This window comes from Sander lucioperca, chromosome 23 (assembly GCF_008315115.2).
Source record: "Sander lucioperca isolate FBNREF2018 chromosome 23, SLUC_FBN_1.2, whole genome shotgun sequence".
Classification (NCBI taxonomy): domain Eukaryota; kingdom Metazoa; phylum Chordata; class Actinopteri; order Perciformes; family Percidae; genus Sander; species Sander lucioperca.
In genome coordinates, this window is record NC_050195.1 from 8,857,953 (window position 1) to 8,872,056 (window position 14,104).

Below are 14,104 nucleotides of genomic sequence, written 5' to 3' on the forward strand. Positions count from 1 at the left end.
AGCACTGATGCAGAGTGGTTATGTGCACACACTTAAACACACACAACAATAAATCCAGTCCCATCCAGACTCACCACAAACCTCGCCAGGCCCGTACCCCCAGCGTTCCCTACGAAGATCCCTGAGCTGGCCTCGAACGTCAGAGGCTGCAGGCTCCTGGTGAAGGCAACTCGGTGGTATTCCTCACAGTCCATGTAGAGACGCACCTGAGTGAACAGGGGGCACATTAGATAAGATAAGAACAACTTTGCAAATTTGTCTTTGACAGGGCATGCTTAAATGACAAAAATACATACAACATAAGACACATTTTAGAAAAACCATTGATAGTACAAACTGCAAAAATGCAAAAAGAGAATGGAGCGGGATACGTTGCTATGTATGACTGTTCAGTCTGGTGATGGCAGTGGGGATGAAGGATTTTGCATGCATGCAAATAATAGACATAAACAATAGACATGCCAATAAACAAATAGAACAAGTGTGGAAGAGACTTTTTTCCCTGCAGTTACATATAAAGTGACATTTTATGACAACATCCTAGCCTATTTAACACTCCACTTTGGCAACTTCTGCCAACGGAGAGTTGCTAGACGACCCTGGCTGCAAATTACATTTGCTGCCGCTAGGGTGCGTCTAGATTTCTAGGCTAATCGTGACCCTGTTTTCAAAGAAAACAAAAAAAGAGTCCATGGTGGCAAAGTTCACACATAATCTGTCGTTTCTTGCAAAGGAGAAATAGTTTGTTTTAATACATTCCAGTGTAACCTTCATTACATACAAAAAACCTTATCGTCTACCAATGTTAGCGCACAGATGAGTAGATCCAGCCAATCTTGTTATTAAAATAGTCAATCTGCGTCAATGATTTATTGATGGCGAAATGCCACACATAGCATCTTTACTCAAACAAACTGAACACAGCACACTCACCTCTGCCCCCTGCACAGTCAGGGTAAACCTCGCCCATCTTCCCGTCAGGTCTCCCATTTTGAAGGAAGCTGCTTCCTGAGTCCCCCCTCTTGTTCCTGGGTCGGTGTAGTACAATATGACTCTCTGGGAACCATCCTCTACCTCGGACAACGCTATACCTAAGTGCACAACCTTCCAAAAAACAAACGAGATGGAAATGATTTACTTTCTTTCCGTTTACATGTAGCAGAAAAGTTTTTGCTACAGAAACGATAACATGAAAACATGAGTGGCGTTTAAAGGATTTACATGGCCTATACCTTTTGGTAGGCATCTGTGATGGCAAACAGGACACCGCCACGCCGCGTGGTAGGTTTGGCAGTGACCGTGACGGCAAAGTCATAGTAGAATGGGTCGGGGATGAATGACTTTGTGAGGCGGCCCACGTTGGCGTCCGGGCCGAAGCTGTAGGCGGGGTAACCCTCGAAACCCGTTACAAAGGAGACGGAAGGAGGAAGGGGAACGCCGATCAACTCTGTCAGGTCCAAGGCTCCCTGAGGACCACGGACTGCAAAAAACAAACACGGAAAGCATATTAGAGGAGGGGAAAAGAAAATAAATGTCTCATGCAACAAAGTGTATCACAGAGTGCATCATTACTGACACCTTTTACCAAAAAAAAAAAAACTGAGCTGAAAAAGCCAGCAAACAGAGAGGTACAAGAAAACTAATTGCTGTCGTATAGTCATGTGGAAACAACACAGTGCCAAAGGGTAAAGTGAACTTCACTGGCGCAAAATTTGGCATTTCATGCATTTCCTATTTGTCTATTGGCTCAGTCACTGCATGTAATTACTGTAGTGTAGTGTATGACAAATCCTGTTAGTCTGGGAGCACCTGCAGCATGGGCTTCCCTTCAGCAGTCTTCTCAAGTGAAGTAAAAATCCTTTAATTTCTGAATAATGGGCTATAAATGATCACTTTCTAACCACATTATAGTACTTTCCTATAAGCCTAACATGTATGGGGTTTTGCACGGTTTGTACTTTGCAAAAGTCCGAGAAAAGGGGACCTCAAGGGGTGGCAGAAGCCCAGGTTTTCTATGTGTCAGTTAGTCAAGTGCAACTTTGTTTGGGAACTTGCACCGCTAAAATACATCAAAATGATAAAGACCTTTAAGTAATTGATTATTCCAGAAACTTAAGGGCATTTTAAAAAGTATGTTTACATGGTACTTAGTAAATTTGTGTGCCATCTGATTGCCGCTGTAATTTAATACACAGCAAACCTGTGGCCAGGCAGTGAGAGCACTGGTTGGTATCTGTGGCGAGACAAAACATAATGAAGCTGCCATGTGCAGTGTGCCGTGTGCTCTGTGTTTGACAGATGCTTGGAGGTGACAGGGTACACAATCCATAGAGAGGCAATGGTCGACCTACAGCTCATTTTTGCCCTGGGGCCCCCTAGTGGGTTAATCTAGCCATGGGTCAGAGGACTAATATGTTATCCTAGAAATTAAAGCATTCCACAGACAGTGTGGGAGGTGAAGTCATCTTATAAGTTATCTTTTCATTTCCTACTAGACTGAAAAAAAAATAACTTAGGAAAGTAATTGCATTTGAATAGGTTTAGGCATATATGTTGTGGGTTTTTTTTCAGTAATCTTTAATTTGTAAACATATTCAATTTGAATTTGACTATGGAGTTAGAGTTCAGAGCAATGGCCAGCTGTGAGCCATGTGAATTCTGGATCGTATAAGACAATCTGGGAGGTTTCAGCCTCCTCCGCTTCCGTCTTCAGACATTTTGAAGTTTGACAACACGTCAGATACACCCCATAAAGTTTGCCAAGAAGGTGAGAAGGGGCTTCCATCTGTCTAAAGCCCCCCCACCCATGTCATCTTACCATTGCTGTATGCACAGCTGAATGCACTCGCCATGCATGCACAAATTAAGTGCACACACGTTCTTATTGTCTCTCCGACAGACACGCAAGCACTTTGTCAATGCTCACTCACAGTACCAAAACGCCTCTTTTCACCTCCTCTTGCTCAGACACACACACTTACAGTCCCATCTACACCTGGCTCTCCTTAGTGGGAAGACCCCTGGAACAATCGTCTGTTCTTTTAGAGCGTACGGGCAGCAGGGTGTAGAGGCTGGGCATCTGGAAGGCATTAGGTTAGACTAATACACACGTGCTGCGCAGCGGCAGCTCCTGTAAATGGAGGCTTAGTGTGTGTGTGTGTGTGTGTGTGTGTGTGTGTGTGTGTGTGTGTGTGTGTGTGTGTGTGGCCTCCTGCAGGAAGACAGGAAAGAGGCACACTCCATTGCCCATGCATTAATTGGATTGAAACCTCTACAGACTGTGGCAATTTAAAAAGTAACAATGAAGTGCAACCCACACCGCTCTGCTGTATAACCTCCACTGTAGCTGAATGTTGCGACTTAGCTGGATTGTAGTTTAGAGCTGCTGTTGTATTTGTTTTAGCCACCAGAAATTTCGAGTGTTACACTTTTTGGTTGGTTTTAGAGCTGTTCTTTTTCCTCAGACTGATTTTCTCAGACTACATCCACAGACAACTAAATGTGTGCAGACATTAGCACTTTGAGCACTAGAGTTTACAAAAAGCTCAGTTTTCCTCATTCGCACTAAAATGAGAAGCGGGCATTTTAGAATTTGTCTGGAATTCATTTGGAAAGCTATGTTGTGGGCTGAAGGCCAAAATGGAAAGAAAAAGATTGTTGGAAGTTTTTTTTGTTTTTATTTTTCTTGAGAGAGATTTAATAAAGACTTCCTGTGATTGTCTTAACTTTCACCAACTTATTTTATTAAGCGGATGCAGGGAAATCTAAGCAAGCTAAAACAAGCAGTGAGAATTTACTAATTTACTAATTTAACTTATTGCCCCATTTCTGATTCCGAAGAAGCCTGGAATCAGAAATTGATGACTGGCTTGTTGGCTGCCTCGCCGCTAGACACTATACCTCCTCCTCCTCCTCCTGCCAAAGTGTGTCGGCCGACATTCCCACAGCTCAGCCTGTCACTTTGCTCCGTCTTTGCCTGAAAGTGACATCACTGCAGATGTTCCTCCACTGGGTCAAGAGACTAAACAGCTGGCCAGATCGCCATGGCAACTAAGACTCAATGTCTGCAATTGCTCAAGTTCTCATGATGCAGCAGGAACCCACGAGAGCTTCGGCGAATCAGTGTAGTCCCGTGTCATGCATCATCGCGACGACATACTGTATTTCTAAGAAAACAGCTGATCATGTTGAAGAAATGTGGAAATCTGTATAGATGAATGTCCTCATCTTAAGAATAATGTGAATAATGAAAGCAGAAAGTTGTCAGCTGTGGGAAACCTGAGTAATTTGGGTCAGGGTGTGACTTCTCGGTGTAATCAGGCTTGGCTGAGTCCGAGCACCATCTGCACTGGAACAGGGCAAGAGAAAGAAAGCGGAGGGGGCGAGGAAGGCTCAGGAGATACAGCACATGTCCTCTAGCTAGTGTTCACAGTAATAACTTCAAGGTGTATGAATGAATTACAAGATGCTGCCATGTGATCAAGTCATTTCAATCACTGAGGAATAGCACTGGCGAACTCCCTTTTCTTGGGAAGAGGAGGATGTGTTGGACAACTGGCTTGCAAAATACACAGAGGAGTTTTACTTGTGATTTTAGTGCAGACAGTGACAACTGATGTAATCAGTGCATGTGAGGAAATGAGGAAGGCATAGCCCAAAATGTCAGTGAGTGTAGTGGACTGTTGCAAACTACTTCATAAAAAAAAAAAAAAAATCATGTAAAAGGAAGATTTGTGAGTGCTCGCCTAAAAGTATGCTCCTTCCTTTGCTCTGCACAAGAATTGTTTCTGCATAAGCAGTCAGTTAGTAAGATTCTGGCGTCAGTAGCTCAGAAACAAAGAGAAGGTACTTCTATTCATGAAGCAATGCAAGATAATAAAAACTCAGACATCGATGTCTCCACGGACAGTAGCTTCAGCAGACCATGATGCAAAGGGCATGGCTGCATTATATGAAAAATCCAGGTTAAAGGTGCAGTAGGTAAGACTTATAAAACTAACTTTCTGTCATATTTGCTGAAACTGACCCTATGTTCGAGTAGAACTACATGAAGCAGGTAATTTAAAAAAAAACTCCACAGCTCCCTGTTCAGATGCACCAATTAGGGCCAGGGGGGGTGTCTAACTGTGTATCAATCACTGCTCATGCACACACATTCATTCTCCCTTGTGGGGGGAGGGGCTTAGGAGAACGTTTTGGGGTTTAGCAGAAAGAGGGGAGGGACTGAGAAGTTGTCGATGTTCAAATGTTTTGGCTAAGTCCTGGATCGCAATCCTAACTACAGCACCTTTAAAGAAAAAGAAAAATTACAACACTAATGGCAGAGGAATATTCTGTCCTGTTCCTACATATTGCCACATTAGGTTAATGTGTGTGAGCGGGTGTGTCTGTTTATAGGACATCTAGTGTGTTTGCATGCCTGCTCCCTTTCCAAATGAGCAACAGACAGTCGATCCAAAAACTGCCATCTACACAGGGCTGTTTCTCAAATGGGTCAGTGTGTTTTGGGAGTGTGTGCCTCTGACTGAGAAAGTCCCTGTGTGACACATTGTTATGGCACAATCCAGATGGTTATGAATAGCAGAATGTGCAGTAACCCCCACTCTTACACAAGCACCACTTGAAAGACACAAGGATTGCCATTTTACAATGAAGCAGCCTTTCTCCTTTTGTGAGAAAAAGACCTTCTCAATAAAATGACTGACACAGCACAGGTTACGTTGGTTATTAAAAATATTATAGGATGGAACGAAACCGTTATGACCCCTTAGCTGGTACGTTTACTGAGTGAAATATTGCAAGGGCCGATATGTATAAGAGTTCCATAAATTTATTTTGTTTGCTGCCCCAAAATATGCCCGGAGATAAATACACAGCTAAACTGTACAATGGAACAACTGGAGCTCATTTTGAGTGTAAACAGATGAAAACAAACGCCACAGCACTCAAATGAACAAAATGCTGCGTTCAATAAAACATCAGGGCAGACAGGGCAAAACTCTTTGTGCACCACTACTGGTATCATCTTCAGACCTAATAAAAGCACACACACACACACACACACACACACACACACACACACACACAGTGATGCACAAATACACACATACCTTGCTCACAGGATGGATAGAACAAGACAGTACCCAGCGGTGGAATGTAACTAAGTACACTCAAGTATTGTACTTAAGTACAAATTTGAGGTACTTGTACTTTTCTTTTCATGCCACTTTCTACTTCAACTCCGCTACATTTCAGAGAGAAATAGTGTACTTTTTACTCCACTACATTAACCTGACAGCTTTAGTTACTAGTTACTTTACAAATGTAGATTTTTGCACACAAAACACATGTAGTTTATAAAATATGATGTTTAATTATAAATTAAACCACCCAACAATATGTAGGCTTGCAAGTCTAGCTGAAATGATTAACCGATTAAACACAGAACTGTTTGGATCGGTTCCAGTTTCTAAAATGTGAGGATTTTTCTGCATTGAGTAGTTTTACTTTTAATACTGCAAGTACATTTTCCTGATGACACTAATATACTTTTACCTAAGTAATATTTGCAATGCAGGACTTTTACAGTGTGCTATTGGTACTGAATATTTCTTCCACCACTGACAGTACCTTCTGGTAAACACACACTGTGCAGAATGTGCACTTTTTCTGACACTACAGCACATGCTATGGAACATTTGATTTTAAGTTCAGGGTTACTGATAGAAACTGCAGGAGCTTTCCAGGTTTCGGACACATTACAGGAATCATGGGCCCTGTAAGATCGGCTAAGGTGTATACCATATAACAGTTCCAGTTCAGGGGACAATGTGTGCGTTTTGCTTGGACTTGGCTGCGATGTAAAGATACAGAAATAGGGCTTAAACAGAAAGGTCATAATAATGTGGCGATGATGGACACAGCATTTGGACAGCTCTAAATGGTGCCAGCCAGAGTCACTCAGCTGTCAGTCAGTCCACAGCAGTTTGTAATGAGCTGTCACATCTAATGAGAGACTGAGTAAAAGGGAATCTAATCAAACCTCAATCATCTATATATATATATAACTCCACATCACAGATACTCAGATAGGAACATGCTTTCCAGTGAGTGCACCTCTGTATGTGCATGTACTGTAGACACACGTACAAACATTCACACGCAAATATATCATAAACTTTATCCAAGTATTTAGAGATGTAAAACCTCAATGTTACACAGCAAATCCTCTGTGAATGTGGCCACACCACATCTTACACACACACACACACACACACACACACACACACACACACACACACACACACACACACTGATTCCTCTCCCAGGGCCCATCTCACTGTGTAATCATTTTAACCCTCGTCTGTTCCCATAACCGTAACCTCGATTGACTCGAACTTGAAAAAGTTAATGTCAAACACTTGGTTTGACAGTCAGCCCTGAAGAAAAGATTGAGCTAAGGTGGGGAAATAAAACCAATATGCCCATTAAAATGGAAACAGTGTCGTAATAATAATGTGAATTTGTTCATTTCTTGCATAAAAGGTTACTTCTTGCCAGCTGACTTTGACATATTTAATGTCTCGAGTGTCCCTGAATGCAACAGCTGGGAGAGCACCTGCTAACAATTGCATTACCAGGCAACAATAACTTGTTTTTGACAAAAACAGAAAGCCAGCACAATGTTAATGTGAATGTGATTACATCCAATAACTTTGAATGTAGGAAATACATCATAGACATATTGAAGTATTGTTAAGCACACTTGGTTTATAGTTAATATAGTTAATAGGCTAAAACATACTGTAAAAGACCATGCCTGTAGCCACCTGTTAACTTATGAAGTGGCTTACTGCAAATAACCAGATGTCCCCCTCTCAGTTTAAATACATTTAAATAAATAACCACTTTAGATAAATAATCAGACTCAAACAGGCATTTCCTTTCTATTCCCTTCTACAACTACAGATTAACTCTGTTTCCAAAAGGGCCTCAAATCTTTCCTTCAGGTAGACAAAACAAGACGCCTCCCATCCTTTCATCCAGAGTCTCAGTGTTTGATTGACAGCGCAGCGGTGATGTCAGCCATGTGTTGTAGTGAAAAGCGGGAAGTTTCTAGGTATTAATTGCTGAGACCACACAGCCTGTGTATTTAACTTGAGAACGTACACACGCATGTGTGTGACCAGGTGAGGCTACAGGCCTCCCATTTAGCACAAAGGTGCTCTGTTGGTGTCGAGCTAAAGCGCAGAGTCAGTGCAGTCATTAAGAAGAGCAGATTTAACGCTATCGCTGTGATCAAAGACTCACAGCACTTGGAATGGATCTAGTTCAGGGTGATGTCAGAAACAAAGGCACTTGTTTTCATTTGTATTAATGTATTAATGTCTGACGGCTTGTTAGTGTTAGCGTAGCGTATGAAGAAACACGTCATGCTCCAGTAATGACGCGTTTCTTGACTTCAGGGATACGTCGCACTTTGCTTAAACAATTGGATATATTTGGTATGTTCTAGAAAGAGGGCAAGATTTTACTGCTGATGCTAGGAAATCTAATTCTCACCCTCAAAATGTATATTTTTACAATCTTTCTGAACTGCATGGATTTATGCAGACGCTAACCAGTGTAGCAGAGTATATTTTCATTATCAGTTATGTAAGCAAGAAAGGAAGTGAACCCCACAATATTCTTAGTCCACTGAACAATATAGTCAAGTCCCACTGTCATATTCTTTGGATTCTACTAATCGAACTGGTGTGCGCGTGTGTGATAACTGAATCCTGGGAATGTGGCCGTCATGTTAATAGAAATGAGAGACTCTTGTATCTTAGGAATGAGGTAGCACCTGCGTATGTGACCCCTGTATGTAAGGAATGTGATAGTCATGCTCAGATAAGAGTAGAAGGCCTGTGTTCCTACCATGCGCACAAAAAGAGACACATCTAACACATAAAGAATGTCTCGAAGTCAGCAAGCTACCAGACTTGTTCAATTTGATGCAGCTTTTCAGACAAGTTTGATCCAAAACAGACAATTTGTGGTTGATATTGCACCCATTTATTGGTACCAATGGGAAAAACAGATTCCATGGCGTTGCAAGCACCTTACTGCAGCAACTGAACCATATGAGCAACACATGGAGACGAATACTGTGAAGATGCACTCGGGATGATTTGTATGGAAAAATCTATCCTACTGTTGAAAGGGCAGGTTAATCCACCTTACAAAAAAAAATACAAAATCTAGCAGTATCTAGCCATGCAGATAGTTTTGGTATTAGTTGTATTCGTCCACGTCGACATGTGTCTCTGTCTCCACTCCCTTTGCAATGGAGGTGAATGGAGTTGTGTTTGTCATGCATTGAAAACAAGCAATGTGTCTTATTAGAAACAGTGTCCTGAACATACCGTAATTCCTCAAATAAAAAACGGTAGTCAATTAAAAGCCGGCCTCTGATAGTGGCCGGGGGCGTGGTCAACACAGATAAATAAAGGAAAAATTTGTGTGGATAATATCCTAAGTGCCTTTCATATAATATTAAGTAAAAATAAAATTTTCAAAAAAGTTCATCGTAATGTACATTTCTACCAATTTAATTTAACAGATTCAACAATATATTCATGCTTTTTTCCACACTTTGTTTTTTCTGGATTATGGTACCCATGTAAAGTATTATTGTCCTAATGGTATTTTAGTCAATGCGGCTGTATGTGTAACTCAGCCAAGTGTAGTTTGTAGTAACGTACAGGTGCCAATAGATGGCAGTAGCTACACTGGATGTAACACGGGTCTCATTTAGTGCTAGCAGAGAATGACGGGCTCTGGCTCAGAAACAAATAGCTACTGTCTGTAACGTTAATCAGATACTGGTGTGCTGCAAACCAGCAATGTGTTTTACTAAACTGTACTGTATGCTCTTATTGTAATCTACCAGCAATACCGCAGTACCTGTATTTGAAATAAATACCCGGTACATTTACAGGGTTCAAACTGACACAATGGTGGTGTTTGATTCATTCTGACCCAAACTGCTTTGTCGCCCTTCTGGCTGTTGTTGTATATGGTGATATTTTTGCAAATGTTTCTTAAAAAGATGAATGATCTCTGTCCACTGGAACTCTATGGCTTTTCATTTAAACAGTTTATTTAAAACAATTAGACTTATCAAACAGATGGAATTAGAAATAAAGGCCTGCCTCTAACAAAAGCCTGCTTCAAGGTTCAGGTAAATAAAGGCCCTGGTTTTTATTTGAGGAATTACGGTAAACTGAACTCACAGTAAATATTTTTCATTGGAACTACTATTTACCAAAAGAGTCTCTATGAAAACTGTGGACAAAGTAGATATCTCATTACCATCTGCATCGCATCTAATACAACTTTTAGAGATTTTTTTTTTTTTTTTTAACTTTTATGTAATTAGGGTGTAAGTTTAAGCCTAAATCACAAGTCAGGGCTGCAACAGGGAACTGTAAATTCACCCTAGTTACATCTATTCAGTCCTTAGGAAGCACAGTTACAATGGATTCCTTCATATGCTCAGAAATGCAAATAGATACCTGGAGCTGCCATGTTGAGTTTCCAAAGTGGGAAGTTACCTAGTGCAGCGTTAATGTAGAAGTATAAAAGAGGCTTGTTCTCAGTTTAGTTAAATCCAGAATGTCCAGGAAGCTCACTTAATGTAAAGAGATGGACAAAGTTTGCGGTGACCTCTCAAAAACCCAGCAAAATAGTTCAATGTATATACAAGATCATAACATACATTAAAAAAGTACAATAACAACAATTGTTTCCGTCACACAGTTGAGTGCAAACAGTTGGCTCCAGCAGACCTCATAAAGTAGGAGGACATTTTCCACAATAAATCCAACATGAGTTCATGCTCTAATAGCCTTGCAAAGGGACATCAACACAACACAGCTGATTATCTCGCAAAATGGAAAGCAGCTTTTACAGCAATTTCAATTTAAACTGCTTGTGAGATGAGCCAGATGGTTTACGGGAATCTGAGAAGTCGTTTCAAACCCTGCCATCCTCACTGCTGGAACACAGCCAAACATATTCCCATGGGTATTTTAATGCATATTTGGATGCATCTCTTTGTACCTCGGTCTTCTCTTTCTCAGCAATCAACAGACTGTTTGACCTTGCTTATCAGGGCAATGGCAGTTAAAAAAAACATGCAGGACTAATTTGAGGAGCCAATCAGTCTCCACCAGACTGGCCATGAGGGAGTTATTTTAGGGTATTTCCTGCTCAAACTTGATGAGATCACAACATTTGGGAACTTTTGAAATTACAGAATTGTGTTTAAAGTTTCACAAGAGCTTTCCGTTGCTGTATGCCACATTTATCAGTTGATGCTGAGTACAGTAGGTGTACCCACATTCATTATTGTTGGTTGGTTATACAAACATAGTAGTTCTGAGAACACAAACTACAGAAATGTGCAATTGCAGTCTGCAATCATTTGCCATTACCCAGAACCATCACCACCAATAACATCTGCAGGATTTCGTAACCAATCACTTTTCCCTGACACATTATGCTCCTGGCTCAGTAATGTTGCTCTAAAAAGTCTCAGAGCCAATACTGACTCAACTAAAACTCTGCCTGTGTCCCTAGTTAACCCCGACGCAGAGCTCTGATCCCCAGTAAGAAAAGGGCTGCTTCAGCATTATGCTAGGGGTCTGATTATTCAGACACAAGCAATTAGTTCCCAGGGTGGGGGAAAAAAATAAATAAAAGAAAATGCAATTACCTCGTCGGGGTAAAGGGAAACAAATCCTAAACATTCAATGTTTTCGGGGAAATTCCACAGTAGCCGACCCAGTATAAATAATATCTGATCCTGCAAGGAGGATATGATAAGCTGGATGGAGAGCTGGTGTTGAAGTGGCTTTGGTCATGCAAATTTTTGTGGTTAGTATCGTTAAAACCCAAGTATTCAGGAATTTTCTCAAATAAACATTTCAAGACTGAAAACAATGCCTCTTTGAGTATATCTAATCAGTTTTTTATTGCAATAATTGTATTTGTCCAATGAGAATGACTAGCCTATGCATATGTTAAGTGCAGCAACAGGCACACTCTTGAAAATCAACCTCGTACAAAATGATTGACTTCTAAGTCTTTTAAATTGGTTTCACTTGCAATTTGTCAGATGCTGCCTTGAAATTAAGTGGGAACACAACATTGCAATTGTGGCCCAAACAGGCACACCTCTTTGTGTTGTTGTTAAACAAGTGAATCTTATCCAGCTCCAATCTGCCAATTTCTGCTCCAAGAAATGATTCGTTGTACCCACCGCAGAAAAATGAGGTCTCATTCTTATTGATGCCAGCTGGAGTATTGAAACCACCAAGCGAAACTCCCAGATGTGAGGAGATGGGATTCATTATTGTACAGATTGTGGGCCTTGTCACTGATTTGGTTATGATTTTTATGGACAGAATTGTAGGCGCAGTTGAGAAGTGTCCAGTTTGGTGACCTCAGCGTTGGATCTACTTTTTGCCAATGATGTAGTTCTGTTGGCTTTATTGGACCGTGACCTCCAACGTGCATTGGATCAAGTGGTTGGAATCAGTAAGCATTGTCCTCCTCTTACAGAAAACAGTGGATTGCCCATTGCAGGTCGGGAGGAAGTTGGTGCCAAAAGCAAAGGAGATTAAGTAGCTCAAGATCTTGTTCACAAGTGACTACAACAAGTGCAGGGTCAGCAGTGATGCATCTGTTTTACTGTAATCGTGGTGGCAAGGGATCTGCTCCTGAAGATAAAGCTCTCAATTTGCCAGTCCATCTACGATCCAAACACTCACCTATTGTCATGAGTTCTAAGTAGTGAACAAAACTATCAGATATTGGAAACAAGCAACCAAAATAAAAAAAGAAGCCAGTTAAAACGGTTCAGGCATCTGAACATGATGAGCAAGCCTTCCTGTAGAGGTATTCTAGACACTCCCAACTTGGAGAAGATACCTCGGGGTCAACCCAGAACACACTGGGAGGGATTATATATCCCATCTGGCCTGGCAATACCTCAGGATGACCCATGAAGAGCAGAATACATGACTGTTGTCATGAAGCTATTGTCAATATTAGAATTTGTTCGCTATTTGTGTGCTGCCAATGGCCAAACACTGTACAAAAATGTTACTTTATATGGGGAAATAAGGCCAACAGAGACCAAACGAGTTTAAAGCTGCAACAATGTGTTTACTACATAGAGATCTTGCTTAATGCAGCTTTAAAAAGGTCTCTCTTTCTATACCTCTCTCACACTGCACTACACACATTGCACACACAACGGGAGCCTTATGTGTGACAGGTAAAGTGAGGTCTGGACTGGGCTGAAAGGGGCTGAGTGGTAAGGAGAGCGCATTCTTGTGTTTCATCCAACATCTACCTTGGGGAGTAGGGTTGACTGTCTCTTAGTGAGGCGGACCAGCTTCTTCTCAGCCGGTGGTCTTATAGACTGCCCATTTAATGTACCATAATGTATGCAGAGGAAAGCTTTTACTGAAATTCACTGCCTTTTGGTTGAAATCTGCTCTTTTATCAACTGTCTTCTGTGAGAGACGAGTCACTTGCAGTTTTGTGCAAACGCAAACAGCTTATAGACGATGCAAAGTTAAGTCAAATGACACATGTACATATTAGTACACTGAGCACAAAGATGTCCAACTTCTAAGTCCAATACGGGATCTAAAGTGTTAATCCTTTGCTATTTTGTGTCCCCTAAATTGGCATCGAAAACAGTTCTAAGTATGTCCTGGAAAAACAGACGTCTGCCTGGAAAGACTGGGGTTTAACGGCAGCACTGCTGTAGGTTTTACAAGGGTTAAAAAGGTCTCAGTGTGACTCCAAAAGACTGTGGAAGAGGAGCATATAATGACAACAGTATAAGTGTAGCATCCAGGAGGATGGGTTTCATTGCAGGTCAGGACAGAATAAGCTCATAGTGTCATGATTTATGTTCATAACTCATGAATAACTTTATATCCCACTTGCTGTGCCTTTCCCACTCCTCCAATGTCATGTTACAATACAATACAATAATCATTACTTTCTACTAAAACCTTTAACTGGACAGTAACACAAGTCA

At 41.2% G+C, this 14,104-nt stretch overlaps 1 protein-coding gene across 5 annotated transcripts in view; it reads right to left on the reverse strand.

Moving 5' to 3' along the window:
* Nucleotides 1–14,104, reverse strand: part of LOC116040059 (collagen alpha-1(XVIII) chain-like) — a 102,093-nt gene that overhangs the window by 36,402 nt on the left and 51,587 nt on the right. For all 5 annotated transcript variants that reach the window (XM_035998219.1, XM_035998217.1, XM_035998216.1 and 2 more), the window contains 3 exons: nt 1,233–1,480; nt 934–1,104; nt 75–206 (listed from right to left, as the gene is read on the reverse strand). In XM_035998219.1, coding sequence (XP_035854112.1) covers nt 75–206; nt 934–990 — 189 coding nt within the window. In that variant the 5' untranslated portion in view covers nt 991–1,104; nt 1,233–1,480. The remainder of the gene's footprint in view (nt 1–74; nt 207–933; nt 1,105–1,232; nt 1,481–14,104) is intronic.